Genomic DNA, 19,638 nt, shown 5'->3' on the forward strand with positions numbered 1-19,638 from the left:
CATTAAATTAAAGGCACTGTTTTGTGTTTCATTATTTTTCATGTCAAACACAAACGCTAGCTTTGACACTTCAGCATGGGATGCCTTCATTTTCTGAGAAAGGGTGCTATTTTATATTTTATAGATCATGAGATCCCCATTTTTCATTCTGAAAAACACAGCAAACCTTTAACATTAATGTGTAAACACACACACACACACACACACACACACACACAGCTTATACGTACATTATTGGACATGACTGCATCTTTTATAGAAATAAATGAACTGACTGCACTGGAGCGTCCCATATAATCACACAAATATCAATTTATCATCGACCTAGGCAAATTATAACACCAGTGAACTGCGTCCGCATAGAAATATCTCAAGGTGCAAAGCTTCACAGCTGCCCTCATTTTTCCACGTGGACTTTTTTTCACCTCTCACTGCAGCAAGAAAGAGTTTGTCCTTCAGTACAGGTTTGGTTTATTAAAGTTCACAGTGACCACAGTGCGTCTGTTTCTTGAGTCACTGGGATCATGCTGTGTGTGAAAAGATCTGCTGCTCGAAGCACTTTCCTTCTCCCACGCCGTCCCGCTGGACTGGTCACTGTCGCACGTCCTGATTTTGCTGATTTAGATGTGTTCCTAGGTCAGCATATGTTGTTTACCCTGGAACAACATTTTCCTCCAAAAATTTATTATTGGCCATATCCCTACACCTAAACCTAACCTTGACCATGAGTAATCCCTAAAATCAGAGGAAATGATTGATGAATGACACTGATGTACAAGCACCAAACACTGATTTTTAGCATAAACTTCACAAAATCTATAAACTGGTTCTTCAAATCTGATTGGTTAATCACAATGTTGTTCCAGGGACCCAGGAACAAGTCTCACTTGGTAAAATCAGGTTCTGCGGTCACTGTCACATCAGCACACAGATCCCAGTCTGATCCAACAGACACAAATACTCAAGTGTCCTCAGCTGTTTATTTGAAAGATGTAAAGTCTGCAGAACATCAAATAGAGCTCAAACCAGCCCCTTTTACAGTTTGAGAACCTGACAATATCACAGTGTAATGAAACATTAGCATACCCACCCCTTACAGAAAACTACTGGCAATTTTTGAATTTCATAAAACACTATTTTTTTTTAGCCTTTTGTTTTACGGGGACAAAAGCAGTGTCCTCATAAACCATGTTTCAGTTGTAGTTCCCATGTCATTATACACATTTGTGTCCTCATAAACCATATATACAAGTATACACACACACACTCTCACTCCACAAGCACAGAGAACATATGAGTCACGAATGTGTTTAAAGATTCACAGTTTCATAACTCTTTAAGGACATCACAAAGCTTTGACTTGACACTAACATGAAACAAGTGGCTGAAGCATCACTCTCATCAGCGTGGGTCCGTGTCAGGACAGAAACCATGTGACCTTGAGCTGCAGACACGTTACGTGATGTTTGGAGAGCTCAAGACAGCTGCTTTCCTGCCGTTCTCATCTTCTTCTTTGCTGCATAACATATGAAAGCAGAACTGGATCACTAATCTCTTAAAAAAAAATAATAATAATTCTTCACAAATTTAACGCAAAATGCTTCTTTTGTAAATCCACATGACAAAAATAGTCCATATAATGGCAGTGAGTGGTGATCTCTTAATAAAGGAAGGAGATTTTTTAAAATGAAATGTAAAGAAATGTAGATTTAGAAAAAGACTGGGGTGTGTAAGTAGTGATTTTTTAATTTTGGGGTGAACCATCCATTCCTTTAAGTTCCCTGATTCTGTTCAGAAGAGAAAATCCTAACCTGGGATGCACATGTAATATGTGACAATCACTGTGTATTTGGTCTGGGCCCATGCACTTTTAGTATTGTTATATTTTGTAATATATTATTGAAGAGCAAATGGGTTTAGCAGTAGGCTAGTATTATTTCATATTTTTCAACACTAGCATTACATTGAAATGATTCCCACTCATGCTACTAAAAAATAAGTAAGTTAGATAGAGTCGCAGTGCAATCTCTTGCCTGTGAGCGCAGGAGCAGCTTGTTCTCGCTCTGCTTCTGAGTGAAGTCACTGACTGCAGATATTTGTTCAGCTGTCGTGCTGGTGTGGGAGTTTGCTGCAAGTCTTTGGAAGCTGCATCCTCAGGTTACTGAACTTTTATTTGCACTAACACTGAATGAAATAAGCACTCACAAAGACATGATTTTGGTATTCCTCCCCCAGTATAAATATGTCTTAAAATACAGATTTTGTTTAATCCCTTGTTCAACCACTTTGTTTGTTGTTTTTTTTGTATTCCAAAATGATTCTGTGAAATACAATTAGAATTCATTGATGATTTCGCAATAGTTGTTTTTAATTTGAGGTTTTAATGAGAAACAGTTTTGCATTATCACTAACACAGTCTGAAAGTAGCATCTTCTATCAGGTTGAAGTTTTTAATTTTTCAAAGAAAAGATGTCATATGACTAAAGGTCAAGTTTAACCAGAAAGGCTTCTCCAAATCATTGGTGCTGATGATGCTTTTCCAAACCTCTTGCTATTTGCTATTATTGCTGTCGCTTTTATCAACCATCATTAAATGACTGCACTTACTTATTGTAAAGATTTTAGAAAAACTGTATTAGCTACAACAGCAACCTAACCAAAAGTCTTACTAAATATTTGGCTATTGGGTAATAACTATGCCAATGCCATTGCTAGAATATGTGTTATTCATATATAATAAAACGTAGTTTTGTGGCAAAAAAGACATGGACATAACTTGGCATGTGTATTAGCTTGGTCAGTGTGGGTTGTGGGTTTTGGTCTTTTGCTGTTGTAATATGGACATGATCCATTCAAGACCTGCCTGGAACTACTTTAGTCGTGCATTTCCCTGAAAATCATTGCACACTTCTGAATGTTTTCCAGCCAATCAGATTCAAGCATTCAACAGCCCCGTAGTATAATATGGCTTATTGTGTGATTACAATATAACAAGGCCATGTTTGAACACATTTCCCCCATTGAATAACATGTATGAATAAGACTAGAGACATTTATTAATAGGGTCAGTTTCATGAATGTCTATGCTCTGCGTTCTTCTGCATTACTCAAATGCTAAATGAAGCTCGTCCTCTGTTTCCATCGCTGCATGTCTCTCAATCAACTGTATGAGCGTTCTGCAACATGGGATGCAATCAAGGTCTAATCACTTCAGCATGCAGATGAGCTCGGCGCAGCATCATAGTGTCACATCTCAGGGACTTTTGCCTTCATTTGTCTTATGAGGAAACCATTCCAGATGAGATGAGAGGAGGACATGACTCACTCCTCAGGAGACGGTGATAATGTCATCTCTTCTCAGACGTATGGATCTGCTATCTACACACCAGGTTTCAATATTGCTAACACTAGATGAGAAATTTGTGAGGGATAAAGAACACCATCAGCTTCAGCTGTGATTACGAGTGACAACTGCCAAAATGAAAACCACTATTTAGGCCTATCTGAATTTAGACTAAGTTCCTCAGCTAAAATGATCATGTATTGTATGTAAGGGATTGGCATAGCTGACCATTTTTATCATGGATTTATTGCTTTAATGTATTTGTTCCCCAAAACAATGAGCCAAAAGATCCAGGCAAACTCAAAAACACCTGTGATTCAAGGTTAAGTCTAAATCTAGCACACTTTACTGTTTTCTTTAGTAAAAAAAACTAACAATGGAGAGAGGAAAATCGACTGTAACCAATACAAAACATAATAAAGAAAATTATGCAATTCATTTACATTTTTATTCTTTTAAATAAGAATGTGCCTCAGCACTCAGTGTTCAAACAAGCTCTCTCCAAGTGTCTGTAAACAGATCAACAACTTCAAGAACAGAAGCCAAAGTGAGGCCAAAAAGCAGAATGTTCTCCAGAAGTGCTCTTCTCTTGCAGTGTGCACCGGCAGAGCAGCCGAACATTTTGAGAATAAAAAAACAAATAAAACAAACTGCTTCCATTCTGCTACTGCGGGACGGTGAGGTTCGCTCTCTTTGGTGGAGGCGGAGGCATGAGTTCAGAGTCCGCCGAATGTTTGCGCGACTGCAACTTGGCGCACCGGTCCAAAAACTCAAAGAGGATTTCCTTTGTGACGGGATGCTTGATACTGTTGCACACAGCTGTCAGGATGACAAGAGACAAAGTGAGGACAACAAATAGATGCTGGATTGAACAGAGTTGGGCTGCGAGCTCAGAAAGTCTTAACAGGTGAAGTCGTTTTTAAGTATTTAAATGATAACATCCAGATTAGCACTGAAAACATTTTAAATCTGTCCATTTAGGGGACATTCACACTACAGCCGTTGTTCTAAAAATGCATTTTTTTAAGTTTTGTGTACAAATGACAAAGTTGTCAAAACGATCTCCATTCGGATGGACTTCATGTCAGGCCAGTAGTTGGCGATGTCACAAAAACTATGAGTATATTCATTATTACAGACTGAACATGTAATATGCAAGCAAATGGCATCATCATTTACACAAATTAACCTTTTTTGTCATTTACGTGTAAAGATAACGGTTTAATTTTCACTTTGCACTTTTAAACCCATTTTCAAAAGTTAGCATCTTCTGGCTGCTGAAACACTGTCTCTGTGTAAATGAACCGTCAAAACACATTTTTGGTTTTAGTTGACAAGTTTTGGTTTAAGTTGGAAATGGAGTTGCATAAACACCCCCGAGGATAAACACATAAGATAGGATCTCAAGGGACAGAGATGCACAGCGCTTTTCAAGGTAACTCTATTATAAAGCATTTTACGTACAACGAAAAAAACATGAAAAAATGCTTCTAGCCTCAGGAGTGTGGTTTTCAACTAGACAAGAAAACCTAATCTAATACGACCCTGGCTTTAGTATAACAGGTGTGAATCCTTACCCATGGCTGTGACGTATGAGTTGGGGAAGCTCTTGTCCGTCCTCTCTCGCATGAACACCCAGGTGTTATTGACGAACGTGCACTCAATTATTTTATTATCATACTGCTTCAGCTCCTTTGTTATCTGGAGTGAAAAAGAATAATGAGGCATCAAGTACTAGCATGAATTTAAAGAGAGAAATCACAGTTGCATCATTCAAACCAAACAGTGTTCTTGCAAATGTGTACAAACCTTTTTTTTTTTAAATTTTTATTGTATTAGTATTTTGGGGATTTTTCATTGCATTTTATTTATAATGAATGTAGTCAGATGAAGAAAACAGATCAATATACCAGCAAAGCTGATTAAGATTGCGTAGTTCAAAAACCATTAATTAACACGGGCGTCCAATCCTGCTCCTGCGGAGTTCAGCTCCAACCCCAGTTAAACACAAATGAATCAGCTAATCAAGGTCTTCAGGGTAACCAGAATCTTTCAGACAGGTGTGTAGAGTTAAGTTTGAGCTGAACTCTGCAGGACATTGCTCCTCCATGAGCAGGTTTAACAGAAGAGTTCAATCCTTCTTGTATCAATACAAAATGTGTATTATGTATTATGTGTATGCTTCTTTTGTCGTCATTAAACTGTATAAGTTATTTTAAAAAAATGCTAGTTTTCTTTTTTTACCACAACAGGAAATTATGCAGGATCAGTTTTGGGGCATGGATACAAACCAAAATCTCTTCGTTAAATGTGCCTGGAGCTTGTGTGGTTCAGACAAATTGTTGGTACTTTTTGTAGGTTGTAAAGTAACTGCCAGTGCGTAATGTGTAATTACAGCCACAACACAGATGTCTCAATACATGACAGTTTCACAAAGGCTTTAAGAAAACAGGAGCGTGTTTGGCCCAAGTAAGCGAGAGAAAGAAATATCTCAAAGATAAAGAGACTGGATCCTCACTAAACCATGGCAGGTTGCTGTGTGGGGGAGGAAGTGAGCTGGCAGTAAAGCCGCCCCCTTCTGGGCCTATTGGCATGATGGGATGAGTAAATACAGTCACCATCCAACAGTGAAGGGCATCTGTGAGCACACAGGGGAAGCTGAACATTTCAGGACTGACATACACAGCAATATTCCAAGTATTAACAAACCTTTGGTGGTACGGTACCTTTCTTCGCAAAAGTACAACCATCCACACCAGAGCGTCTTTACACATATGGCGCTTTTAGGGGCCGTTCACATATCGCGTCTTTTGCACGCGCATGTTAGTTATCTCCAATGTAGGCACGCGGTATGCTCGCTCATAATGGAAGCGACGCGAACGCGGTGGGACGTGCCCGTTTTTTCCAGGCGCGTCCGCACCGCATCGAGTTAAAAACATCTCAACTTTTCAGAAGGCCGCAAGTGCACTGCAGGTCACATGACAAGAACCAACCAATCAGCTTCAACCTTTCCCGTAACAACGCTGAAAGCTCAGCCAAAATGAAGGAACAGCTGATCATAGCTATACATGGATTGCCATTTTGAAATTAATTTAGTAGCAGAGCTACTGCAAGCGATTTTTAGAGCTGCAAATCCATTTATCCTTTGCTGAAATTTCTGCGTCTTCATGGAGAGAGCACGTCAAGGTTGCTTAGCAAAGGCAGACGCCTCAGGAGCGCAACTGCCCGAGCGTTTTGGAAAGAAGGAAAAAGCGGCACGCCTAGCGTTTTCCATGCGTTTTTAGGCGCGATATGTGAACGGCCCCTTACACTGCATGGTACGCCACGGTATGGTTCACTTTTGGGGGTTTTCCACTGGGTACAGTACCAGTTACTTTTTCCAGTACCACTTTGGTTGAGGTTCCAAGTTAACCTTCCGTTACTAAAACATGACCTGTAAACTGCTAATCACTGATTGGACAGAGAGAATAGTCACTACCTGTGTCACTGAACGTAAGACACAAACACAAAAGAACCTCTAGGTTTAAATTAGCAAAGCCAGCGAAGCGCAACTGTTTTGAAGGAGCGCAACTATTTGGTACAGTACCAGTTACTTTTTCCAGTACCACTTTGGTTGAGGTTCCAAGTTAACCTTCCGTTACTAAAACATGACCTGTAAACTGCTAATCACTGATTGGACAGAGAGAATAGTCACTACCTGTGTCACTGAACGTAAGACACAAACACAAAAGAACCTCTAGGTTTAAATTAGCAAAGCCAGCGAAGCGCAACTGTTTTGAAGGAGCGCAACTATTTTAAACAACCAGAAATGTTGTTGTCTGCTGCGGAAGTACAGACGTTCCTCTCGTTGATCACAGAGGAGTGGATCCAGCGAGAGGTTGATGGTGTGATGAGGAATGAAAACGTTGTTTTAGGAGTCGTGGCAGTATAGGCAACGCAACTATAACGACGTGAATAATCCCGCCCACTCTAAAGTGAAACAAAACTGCAGTGGAAACGCAAACCATGCCGAGCCGTGCCGTGTCGTGCCACACATAGTGGAAAAGTGCCAATGCAGTCTGGCTGTAGCTGAGAGAGCGCAAACACCGAACACTTAACAGACTCCGGCAGATTAGAACACAGCAGCCAAATATAATAGAGGCGGCAGGCCAAAGATTGTGCGCACATGCTTTCACACCCCACACAACCACATACGCACGACCGGGGCAGAGATCCAGGGATGTTGTTCGGCTTTCGTCTGGCACGGTACATGATGCTCCTGTTAGTTTTGGATTGGACCATCATGACACTCCGGTCACCCTCTTGAAGTCCTGGCAGCCATTTACAAACACCACACGGTGCCTTAAACAGCCAAATCCACTCCATTACAGCTAAAGCCTGCCAAACACCTTCTTAGTTTGTAATGAAAATACGGCAGTCCATAATTAAAAAGTAAATCAATTTAATGAAAGTAACAGTCAGGGGCATGGTGGTTCCTCCAAATAAATTTTTGGCAAAGACTGTAAGCAGACACAAAATGCTTGCTTTGATAACACACAACCATCAAGTGACAGCCCTTCTCAACTACTGCCTATCCACCATCATGTGTCATAATCATCAAAAAAAATCAGGTGTGAGTGACTATCATGTAATTAATATTCACAATAATAGTCAAGTATGTTTAGGTGAATATTTATATGTCTGTCTTGGTGAAATGAAATGATTTGGGAAGCTCTATATCAGACATGACTTGGACTCATGAACAAAAGTCTCTATGAACAACCAGGAGAAATGGCTGTTTTCTAGAAATTCTGTTCAATAATTCAGATAATGGAGTCTTTTGTGCACTTTTTTTTTCTTGAGTGATTTGGTGGTGAGGCCATTATTGACTTCAAATAATGATGATTTCTTTAGCATTTATGAACAACATTTGCTGGTATTATACAGCACAATGTATGGCACAAATAACATTTACTATGTAATAGTGCAGTGCTGGAGTTTTTTCTCAGCCTGCAATGCGGCATGAATAAGTCATACCAACTGCTTTACAGTCTTTTACTGTTAACTGTTATTTACACTGGTGTTGTGTTTGTTGCCTATTTTGGCCAGGTCATATATCATGGCGGGGTCGTACTGTATATCATTTTTGGTTTCCTTTGCACCTGTTTATCCATCTTTCGTGAAGAATGGAGGCTGTGTTGGAGTGTTTTGATAGTGTTTTGGGTGCTGGGTCATATCACTATACACCATACAACTATACAATTTGCAGAAAGAGAAAGCTGGAAACCATCAGGAGAGCTAAAACAAAAAGAATAATTACATGGAGATAGATCGTTCTTATGTTAATGAACATTCTTCTGTTTAAGATTTATCATACAGCTAGACCTACGACGACAAGACATTTCCAAGGTCTTGAGTAAAATCACTGGCTTCTCATCATCATTCAGATGTGTGTGTGTGTGTGTGTGTGTGTGTGCGTCACCATTCGTTCTGCAGAGAATCCTTTACCCAGAGCTCATAAGGATAAAATATTCCACAAATAAAATACAGAATGTATGTCTGAAGAACCCTCAGCTTTCCCACCGAGATATTCTTACAGTGTTACTGTAAGAGAAATAATCACACTAGTAGTGAGACAAAACCACTCATTATGGAACAATTATCTGTCCACATCAATGGACAACCTAGCAAGCCACAACTAATTGAAAATGTGGTCATGTTTACATGCGTGAAATTAACATTAAATCAAATAAAATTGCATGCATGCATATTATGTGAGCTATTATTCTGCAATTGTGTTTAATTTCCAGCCATTAGTACATTCCTGCATCTTGATTGATTGAGTGGAGCAGTGGCTTGTCACCATAATGTTCCTGTCTCCAGTCCACTTCAGAACAATACCAACAACTGCCTTCCTGTCCTCGTCAATAAAAACCCTTCTGTGTGTGGAAAGTTCACCACATTCATTTGCTAAATAAACAGAATAATTGAATAAACATTAAATTAAGGCAGAGACATTCTCAGTAGCATATCATATGTGGTTTTGATAACCAGTATTAACCAGTTACCAAAGTTGGCCAATAATTTACTACTGAGTGCACATTTCAGATGTCTAATGATGTTTAGTGGGTTTCTTGCCAACTAATGAAGAAGAAGAAAAAAAAAACTTTTCCTAAAAAGAAATGGGACTTGAATTCATGACAAAGAAGATTCGTATACACAGACAGCAACTCCTAACAGCATGCTAGCCCAACAAAACTGCTGTTCATGTGAGGTGTATGGAAGACCTAACGCACTATTAATTCCAATAGAGCTTGGATTATAATGCTGCTAAAATAATAACTCTGTATTAAAAATAAAAATAATCCACAACATTTCTGAACTAATGTATTTATAATCAGTGTTTCTCTCACTCAATCTTCTATTATTATTTTATTCAGGGACAATATACATTATAATACAGAATGAATGTAATATGTGCCGGATTTGGATAATTAACCAAGATAATTCGCAGTTGATGCAAAAAGTAAATAGTTAAATATAATAGCAAAATTATTACACTAAAATCCCTATAAATATTCATATAAAATTTTGATTGGGCAACCAAATGTTTTCATTTCTAGAGAAACCACAATGACTGTTTTTTTTTGTTTTGTTTTTTTCTGTCAGAATTCATTCCAGTAATCATCTGGGTTCATCTGAAGGCAAATGATAACAGACTAACCCATACTTCTTCTCAATGGTTTGTTACAATCGCCCCTTGTGGCAGTTCTTGTGTACCTTCCTGTTATTTGATTCATGAACACGGGTGGAACAAAACTGTTAAGTAAACTAAATCAGCAAACTGAAACTGTTCCAGAGCAAAAAAAAACCATTAGTTGTGTCTAATAACCTAAGTGCTGTTTCAACAGGATAAGGAATAGACTTAATTTAGACTTATTTAATGAGGTTTTTTTTTTTTTTATTTATGCAAGTTCGATCAGCCTGATTTTTTCAGTATGATTTTGAATCTAGCCCAGTGGGTTGATCATTTTGGCCTTTCATTGACTACTGTCACATCATTTTGTTCTCAATGAATTACACAATGTATATAAAGATTTTCAACTTAAGTATTCCTTTCATTAAAATCCTATGTGTGATTTAAAGGCAGGCAGGTGATTTGGTTCAAAATATTTTTACCACTCAAGTAGCAAGTTCGTTACTTTGGCTCATAGGCACATATATCTCTATCTCTATCTCTCTCTATTAATATATACATACAATATATATCGCTATATCTATAAATATGTATATATTATCAGCGTCAGAAATCCAGATGCAATTTATACATACAATAAATTATAAACTACCATACTAAATGTTTTTTTTCTTGTAAAATGTAACCAGTTACTTCAATCAATCATAATACTATAATAATACAATCTCATTTTTTCAACATCAACAAAAGCCATCTTTACACTGCAAAGGTGTAACAGTAGCTACATGTGACATGGCATTTATGTTTATTTAAACAGAAAAAAAAGCAACAGAAGAGGACGGCAGTTTGCAAGTGTTTTGTTTCTTTTCTCATTAGATTTGAAATCTTTGTTGTTTTTAGGAAAATATTTTGAACCGATTCTACCTTGTGCAACTCCACTTAGCAAGGACACCGACAAGGCATTCGAGTATTGCTTTTCTCCTCTATCTTTACTTTTTGAACATCTTGATACTCTATCATCTCTTACTGGCAACAGTTAATTTGAATCAAACACAATTACAATTACCCACTCTATTAAAATACACTTTGTAGTTGTTTTCTGTCCCCAAGGCCAACTGGGTAACTTCATGGAGGAGTACTCATCTTGGTGGATCTGTCCGCTGCTTTTGACACAGTTAACCATCCTCTTGTCCTCCTTCATGAAAATGGGCATCTCAGGAACTGCACTCCATTGGTTTCAAATCTTACCTCTCAGGTAGGTTCTTCAGGGTGTCTTGGATGGGTGAGATTTCCAAGTCACAACTTCTTGCTACTGGGGTTCCTCAAGGCTCAGTGCTTGGACCAATTCTCTCCTCCATCTAAATGTCATCATAAGGATCTGTCATTCAGAAGTATGGCTTTTCCTATCACTGCTATGCTGATGACACTCAACTCTATGTCTCATTCCAAAAAGATGATCTGACGGTAGCTGTTTTCATTGCAGCCTGTCTAACAAATATTTCTGGCTAGATGAAGGACCATCACCTTTAAGTCAACCTTGCCAAGACAGAACTGCTCGTGGTCTCATCTAACCCAGAACATCATCATAACTTCTCTATACAGCTAGGTTAATCAACCATAACTCTTTCCAGGACAGCCAGGAACATTGGATTTGGCTTCAAAGACCATATTGCTACAATGACCCGGTCCTGAAATTTTGCCTTATACAACATTAGGAAGATTACACCGTTTCCACCAGAGCAGACTGTACACGTCCTTCTCCAAGCTCTTGTTCTCTCCAGGCTTGACTATTGTAATGCTCTCTTGGTGGGCATTCTAGCATCTAATATCAATCCTCTGCAACTGATACAAGACAGCCACTGGCACGGCACCAATATACTGTACCTAAACTTGATAGTTCAGACTTACGTGCCTTGCAGAAGCCTGCATTCTGCAAGTGGTGCCATTGCAAAGAGGCACAAAATCGCTCTCACAGATGCTTTCCCGGACTGTGGAACAACCTCTCTATCTATTTGGGTCTTTAGCCATTTTCAAGAAACATCTAAAGACATCTTTTTCACCAGCACTTAACCAATTAATACTAGCACTTTCCAATTGTATTCATTCAAATTTATCTGAAAAAAAATAAATAAAAACTGTTACTCTCTTTTTGGTCTGATTGCTTCTACTGCTTTCCTCATTTGTAAGTCACTTTGGATAAAAGCGTCTGCTAAATGACTGAATGTAAATGTAATGTTAAATGATATTGGAATAATTTTTACAGATTACAGTTTACACAATCAAGACTTCACATTGATTATGTCAATAGCCTGAAATCAGCGGTCTATGAATTCTGTCTGATTGGAGTTCTGTAATTCTGCAAAAACACCCATTATAATCACTGAAGCTGCTGTCTATACTGCACAATCAGTGTCTCTTCTGCTGTTAATTGTTTACGCTGATGAGACAATTTGTGAATGCAGATTCAGAATTGAATCATTGAACGCTCACTGAATAACTCCGGAGTTCTCAATCAAAATGCTTCTGACTGGATATTACATTCATAAGCTCATTAGAAATGTCTGTCATTGGATTTAATACTCAATACTACAAACCGAGCAGAATAATAAATCTGACGCAATTTAATAAAGCAAAATCTACTATTAACTGAAATGCTGCAAATGACACTTTTCATTAATTTCACTTTAATCATGACAATCATAACAGATCTAACTTACCACTACTACAGAGTATTACTTATATGAACGAAATCGAATGTTTACTACTGTGTTCAATGAATAAAATAAATAAAAAAAATATATAAAATAAATAAAAATAAATAAAATAAATAAAAATAAAATTTCATCGCAGGCAAACGGTAGAATTTGCAGATTTGGTTTGATCAAGACCTTGAACAGAATCAACTCAAAATAGTTGCAAATGTAGTATTGCTCATGCCCCAGAAAAAAAGAGAGAGCGTGCATAAAACACACTACTTGACATGTTTCCTGACATGATTGAATTTATTGAGTTATTGAATTAAAGTTTTTGCATTAAAAGTAAGTAATGAAAGGACTTTCACCCAGTGTAGAGAAGTAAAAGTTTTTTTTTTTCATTAGAAATGTACTCAAGTTAAAGTAAAAGTAAAAGTACCCACCTTTAAATCTACTCATAAAAATATGAACGTAAAATGAAACGGAGTAAATGTACTTCATTACTACTAGGGGTGTACGATAAATATCGTTACCGATAATTAATGCGCATCTGGTCAGTAAAGCCGGTTCTCTAATCAGCGGTAAATAACATCAGGTGTGTGATTTCACATAGAGCGGATAGATACAATATAGAATGTATGCGCTAAAGTTAAATGGAAAAAGATTGTGTCGACACTTGAGAAATTTATCGATAAATGGCATTTCCATCAGTTATATCAGTAAAACTTTTTAAGCGCTAAATATTTGTCCGCAAAAATCCTTGGATGGAAACCTTGCTTATGTTCCATCTTACAATATATTCTATTGTTCTGGCACATTTTTGGGAACCTAAACACCCATCGAGTGCAAAACTACTGTAGGATTCTTCAAACTGCTGTCTAGGCAGAGCTCTCGTGTGACACAACGTTCACCTGTCTGACTCAATTAATAAAAAGCACATCATGTAAAGAGAACTTGACAATGACAGGACTATCTTTAGCAGCGTCTGAATTTGCAGTGAATCAGACAGAGGGAACGCTGACAGAAGGAATTATAAGAGATGTGAACCAATGTTTTTTCTCACCTTCATTTGTGCAAAGGGCATGTCATAGCTCCCCACGTACAGGAGACCCACGGTCTGCGGGATCAGTCTGGAGAAAGAGCAAAAATAAAGATCTAAATTAAATTTCACATCCGGACAAGCAAGCATTGTGATATTCCCCAAGACAGTGTAACTCAGAGAAATAATATAAGCTCTGTTATAGAGGATGTCTTCCGATACTGCCAAGCAATTATCTGGGCTTCATAATAAGTGCCTGTAAGACTTTCACAGTCAGGATGAGGTTCCCAAAAAAAGGACACCAAGGGCTTAGATTTAAAGGGAATGCTCGGAAGGAAAAGGATCAAGGATTTTAAAATCAATATTGCCTTAAATTCCTCATCCTTCAGAAATCACTTCAATATGATGATTTGTGATTATTATCAATCTTATTTTAGGGTCATTCCATGTCAACTCACATTTTTTTTTTCTGGTGTAAGAAATACATACACAAAGAAGAAAGCCAAAATATTAAATGCCATCAATTTATATTTACTGAGTAGACCACTGTTTTGTAGAGGAGGTCAAAATGACAATTTTCACCTGAGATTTAGAGCCAAATTTCAGGAGGTAAAAAAAGAAAAGAAAAGAAAGAAAAAAAAAAAACTAAATGTGGGTCACTTTGCATACAGGTGATACATATTCATGTATGTCTTTCCTCAGAAAAAAATATTAACAAATTCAAAAATTGGATCTGGGGAAGTGTCTGACATTTGGTAGATTTGACACAGAAATACCCTATTATCAATGGGATCTGCTGAATACAAAGTTTAAAAGAACAGCATTTATTTTAATAAAAGAAATCATTTTTAACATTATAAATGTCTTTACTGTCGCTTTTGATCATTTTAGTGTAATTTCTGAATAAATGCATTAATTGCAGAAAAAACAAAAGAATTTTTTTTTGAATGGTAGTAGATGAGTAGAATATTTACACACAGCAACAATTAATTAACCTGCATATTATTATAAATCCCATTAAAACTTTAACTTGAACATAATAAAAATCAACCTGGCTTGAAATATGCAATGACCACATAACACTTAAAATCCATGTATATTAATCTCAACTGAGAAACAAATAAATGAATACTAGAAATAGATTCAGGATGAGAATCAGTGATCACTGTAAATGTTTCCTTTGTCTTGCATTTTCTTATAAAACCGAGAATAGGATACTGTAGCCTCCTCTCATCAGCGGTGCTCTATAATGGTGCCAGCTGTTTACACGTACACGCCCAGTAAAATGTGTCACTATCCAAAATAGAAGTAATTCACCGGGGAGGAGACCGGATCCGAACCCCGAAACTGAGGGCGAAAGAACACCCTGCCAGTCAAGCTAATGGCGCTGTATTTTTGGAGCCTCTGAAACACAATGACTGTATTCAGCCTCTGTTCCACTGAGCTTGTTCAATTTACAATCAAGCATTTAGCAGACACTTTTATCCAAAGCAACTTAAAGTGCATTCAGGCTAAACATTTTGTTTTTCCAGTATGCGTGTTCGCTGGGAATCGAACTCACAACCTTTTGTGCTGCTAATGCAGTGCTCCACCACTGAGCCATAGGAACTCATTTATCACTTTGAATGCAAATATTTTTGTCAAATAATGAAGCCAATGTAACTGTTCACATGGTCATTTGTTATCCATTTCTGTGTGGACCAGACCTCAGTGTCAGTTGTCCAGGGATGAAACACAGTGTCCACAAAAGCTGGTGTGTTCTGACGGTCTGGGCTATCATTGAGAAGGCTCTGTAGCAGCAGGTTGAGTCATTACTGTCTCTATAATTGGTGTAGCAATGTGTGAACTGCTGAAACGTGCATTTCTCTCTTTCTAGTGTAATTAAGCCCATCAAGCTCAACCATCTGTTGACTGCTCAAAAATTCATTTATAAGTATCAGGACCTCTTTATTCATTTGATCACAATGTTTCAGCAGTGATTCTGTGAAATTTATACTCGTGGGACACAGACAGGATGAAATTGGATAGCTACACGTCAACCACAAACTGTGAAACTGGCGAATCAAAAATGTAAATTTTTCGTTCACAATGACAGTGATTAAATGGTTATCACAGTCTCCACCTGTATCTGCACACAGATCACTCTCTTCATTGTCATTGGTAGTCGCTGTAGTGTATCATTGATAATTTGCATAAGGGTAAAGGACAAATAAGTGTGTCCTTGATAAAGAAAAGGAAAACAAAAAAAATTCTTAGAAATGCATTCTGTATTTTAAAAATAACAATAAAATAAAATAAAGTAAATAAAATTAAGACATGTTTAAAAGTAATGACTTCAAATGTCATGTGGACACCTGGGGTGGATATATCTAATTTTGATAATCTACAATTTTCATAGTCATGAAAAAAAAAAAAAAACTCTTTGAATGAGAAGGTGTGTCCATACTTTTGATGTGTACCGTATATATATATATATATACACATTTAAAGGATTACAATGTAAAAGATTATTTAAATGTGAAATATAATTATTTTGCCATGTACATTCCCTCTTTCCATGAAGAAGGTGAACGTGCCTTGCTCTTGTAAATTCAGCTGTGTAAATAGTGAATCCGCCATGGCGCGAGCACAACTGGCTATTAAAGTGAACTAGACATGCACTAAGTGCAATTGCGCTGTGCGCTTTAGACCAAGCTCTTAGGCCATTAAAATATATCCCTGAAGCTGACAATCGCTTGGTATTAAAAGTTTGATCTATCATTACAATATTTTTTACTACCAACATGACATGTGGACAGTGGACTCATCAACCCTTCAACCTCACCGGCAGGAGCTGGATTTTTCTTAGTGGGGAAAAAGGATGGTGGTCTCCGACCCTGTATTGACTACCAGAATCTAAATCATATCACTGTAAAAAATTGTTACCCACTGCCATTGATGACTTCATTCTTTGAACATCTACAAGGTGCAACCGAGGAATGCCTACCACCTAACTTGCACCCAGACGTCCGCGTCCTCAACACCCCTCAACTTGCACATGTCAATATTTACAAATAGATTAAATGAAACGGGACAATCTTGACAAACTATATATCATTATAAAGATCTAAGCCTCAAGCATCGACGACGCTGTTTTTCAATGGAAAGCTTATAAAGACTGTATTTGCTCGATTTGTGTAAGCAGTACACATTAAATCATGAAGAATGAAAATGCAGTGCATCCCAGATTAGTCGTAATAACGAGTCATAAACACATCCACAGCTGTAAATCCCGGTTTAGTTAGACGTCCATGGTCTCACATCTCCTTGGACTTTGTTACTGGACTTTCTAAATCACAAGGTAAAACAGTCATCTTGGTGGTGGTAGGCCAATTCTCAAAAGCATGTCATCTGATACCTCTGCCTAAGATCCCCACAGCTTGTCAGACTGCAGACCTCATAACGTAGCATGTCTTCAGGATCCACAGGTTTCCTCAGGATATGGTCTCTGATTGGGGATCACAATTCACTTCTCGATTTTGGAAGGCTTTTGGCCATCTTATTGGAGCATTCATCAGTCTGTCTTCTGGTTTCCACCTTCAGTCTAATGGTCAGATAGAACGGGTCATCCAGCAGTTTAAGACCCTCAGGTGCCTTTTGTCCAATAATCAAAGTCTGATCTGGGCTGAATTTGCTCAGAACACCCTACACCATACATCCTTGGGCATGACTCCATTTGAATGCCAATTTGGGTTTCCCCCATCTGTTTCCTGAGCAGGAACTTGAGGTCGAGTTACCAGCTGCAACTCAATTAGTCAAGAGGTGCCATCAGGCCTGGCGGGAGACAACTTACAGCCTTACTGAGAGCATCACAACAGCAGTGGAAACAGGCCAACCAGCGCCTCAGAATTGGGCCATCACTAGTCAAGGTCAGAGGGTGTGGTTGTCAACTAAGGATCTTCCACTTCCACATTTAGAGTCTCGGAAACTCTCGGAAAAGTCTTGCATTTATTGAACCTTTTAAGATCCTTAGGAAGATCAACCCTGTGTTGTACCGGCTACTCTCACCCAGGTGTTTGCACATCCATCCCACTTTTCACATTTCATTTTGTCTGCTCTCCTCTGTCCACAGCCAAAAAGCCTACCTGTTACCACAAATTATTGGTGTGCAGCCAGTGAACACTGTCCATGGAAGGGTCCAATACCTAGTGGACTGGGAGGGTTATGGCCCAGGACAGCGGGACATTAGATCCAGACCTTATCAGAGAGTTCCACCAACATCAATCCAATCATAGTCTGCGGATCGCCAGGAGCCGTTCCTGAAAGAGGGGCTCCTGTAAGACTTCTCTTGCAATGACTGTCCAAATCATTGGAGGGCACCCTTTGCCCTTTACTGTGAGAACTTTCCATGCCACTAGGTGGCACTAACTGCTGTGAACTCTTCAGTTGAGGAAGCTCATCAAGTTTATTTGTTCCATCTGTATTTTGACCAATTTAAGTTTGGCAGCTTCATTGAGCTGTGTTCATTCTTGGGCATACCCAGTACGGACTACCTGAGTTTAAGAACAGTTATGTTTTCCTGTTGCCATTTGGCCTACCTTAAGTTTTGTAAAGCTGTAACTGATCTTGTGTTTATATTTGAATACTGAGATCAAGTAAAGACTGCCTGCTTTTGCATTATCTGAACCTCTGAGTTTGACCTTGCTTCCTCCTTCCTTTAAGAAACTGTCTTTCCCAGTAGACCAGAGGTTGAGAACTAGCCTTCCCTGACTGGGAGAACCCACCTCAGACACCTTATGTCAGTCCATTGTGACACTGACCAAGTGGACTGGACTCGTTGCACAGCATATGAAATGTTGTTATTGTCATTCTGAAATGTCAGAGCAAAGCCTTTCATCAAGTATTTCTGTATAATTTCCTCCAAGACCTGTCTGTGTTCCCAAACAGCAGGCATCCACCTCCAAAAGCAATCACCGCATTCATTTTGTTTCGTGTGCTCGCTCTGAGGCCCATATCATTTATTACATATGAAAATTAATATATTCAGTGGCTTCTCCTAATTTTATTAGTGATATTTAGTGACAGTTTATCAGGAAGTGACGATTTTGTTATATTTGACTCGTGGATGGAAACGTCTTATTCGCAAATGTTTTATGCAATATTTCAATTTTGCGCACAAGTTAAATCCGCAACACAGCTAATAACACATGGAAAAGATAATATCCATGTTTTGTGGTTTAGCAGTTTTCTCTTCACAGGCAGTGGCATCTATCTCACTCCCTTTATTGAAACTGAGCTGGGAACTGCATCCAGGATAGTATGAATTAAGGAAGCTTTAGTGCACAATTTCTGATCTTTAGTGTTTAACACTACAGAGTCTGTAAATTCAACAGGAGAAGATATGATTTTGCTTCACCCTTTTAGGTTACAAGGCAACAAAGACTTTTTTACATGTTCTGAAACAATCGATTCCTTCTGCTTTTAACACGTGGAGTGTGTTTGTGGAGCAGCCAGACTATTGAAATGTTTATCTGTTTTCAAACTGCACAAATGTGAAGTACAAATTAATTTCCTTTGCCCAAAATGAACCCAAGGTCTTCTCATTACCGCTCTCCAACATTAAGTGTCATCTATGCAAAGAGTCAGGGGTTCTTTTATTATTTTACCCATCTAATTTCAAAGCTCTCGACAAATAAAGAGTGCATGGTGAGAGGGAGAAACACTAACGGATAAAGAGAGACAGAGAGAGAGAGCTGTGTGGGAGGAGAGTGGAGATGTCATCTTTCTCTGTTTCCTGGCAGGGAAGTAACCCCGCTAATAACCTCAGACACACATCTGCTGTAGAAAAGCCAGACCTCTATGATGATTCGATGACATGTACTGCCCAATGGGTCTCAGAAAATATATA

The 19,638-nt window shown here is 38.3% G+C and overlaps 1 protein-coding gene across 3 annotated transcripts in view; it reads right to left on the reverse strand.

Annotated features, from left to right (window-relative positions):
* Window positions 1-3,573: 3,573 nt before the first annotated feature.
* LOC113063493 (mRNA-capping enzyme-like) overlaps window positions 3,574-19,638 on the reverse strand; it is an 86,681-nt gene continuing 70,616 nt past the window's right edge. Inside the window, exons 14-16 of one of the 3 annotated variants that reach the window (XM_026233941.1) lie at window positions 13,776-13,842; window positions 4,921-5,044; window positions 3,574-4,162 (exon numbers count right to left, since the gene is read on the reverse strand). In XM_026233941.1, coding sequence (XP_026089726.1) covers window positions 4,008-4,162; window positions 4,921-5,044; window positions 13,776-13,842 — 346 coding nt within the window. In that variant the 3' untranslated portion in view covers window positions 3,574-4,007. Of the gene's footprint in view, window positions 4,163-4,920; window positions 5,045-11,089; window positions 11,378-13,775; window positions 13,843-19,638 lie in introns of those variants that run through there. The other 2 variants (XR_003278694.1, XR_003278693.1) reach the window with 2 other exon arrangements.

The sequence above is a fragment of the Carassius auratus genome, chromosome 45 (assembly GCF_003368295.1).
Source record: "Carassius auratus strain Wakin chromosome 45, ASM336829v1, whole genome shotgun sequence".
Lineage (NCBI taxonomy): Eukaryota > Metazoa > Chordata > Actinopteri > Cypriniformes > Cyprinidae > Carassius > Carassius auratus.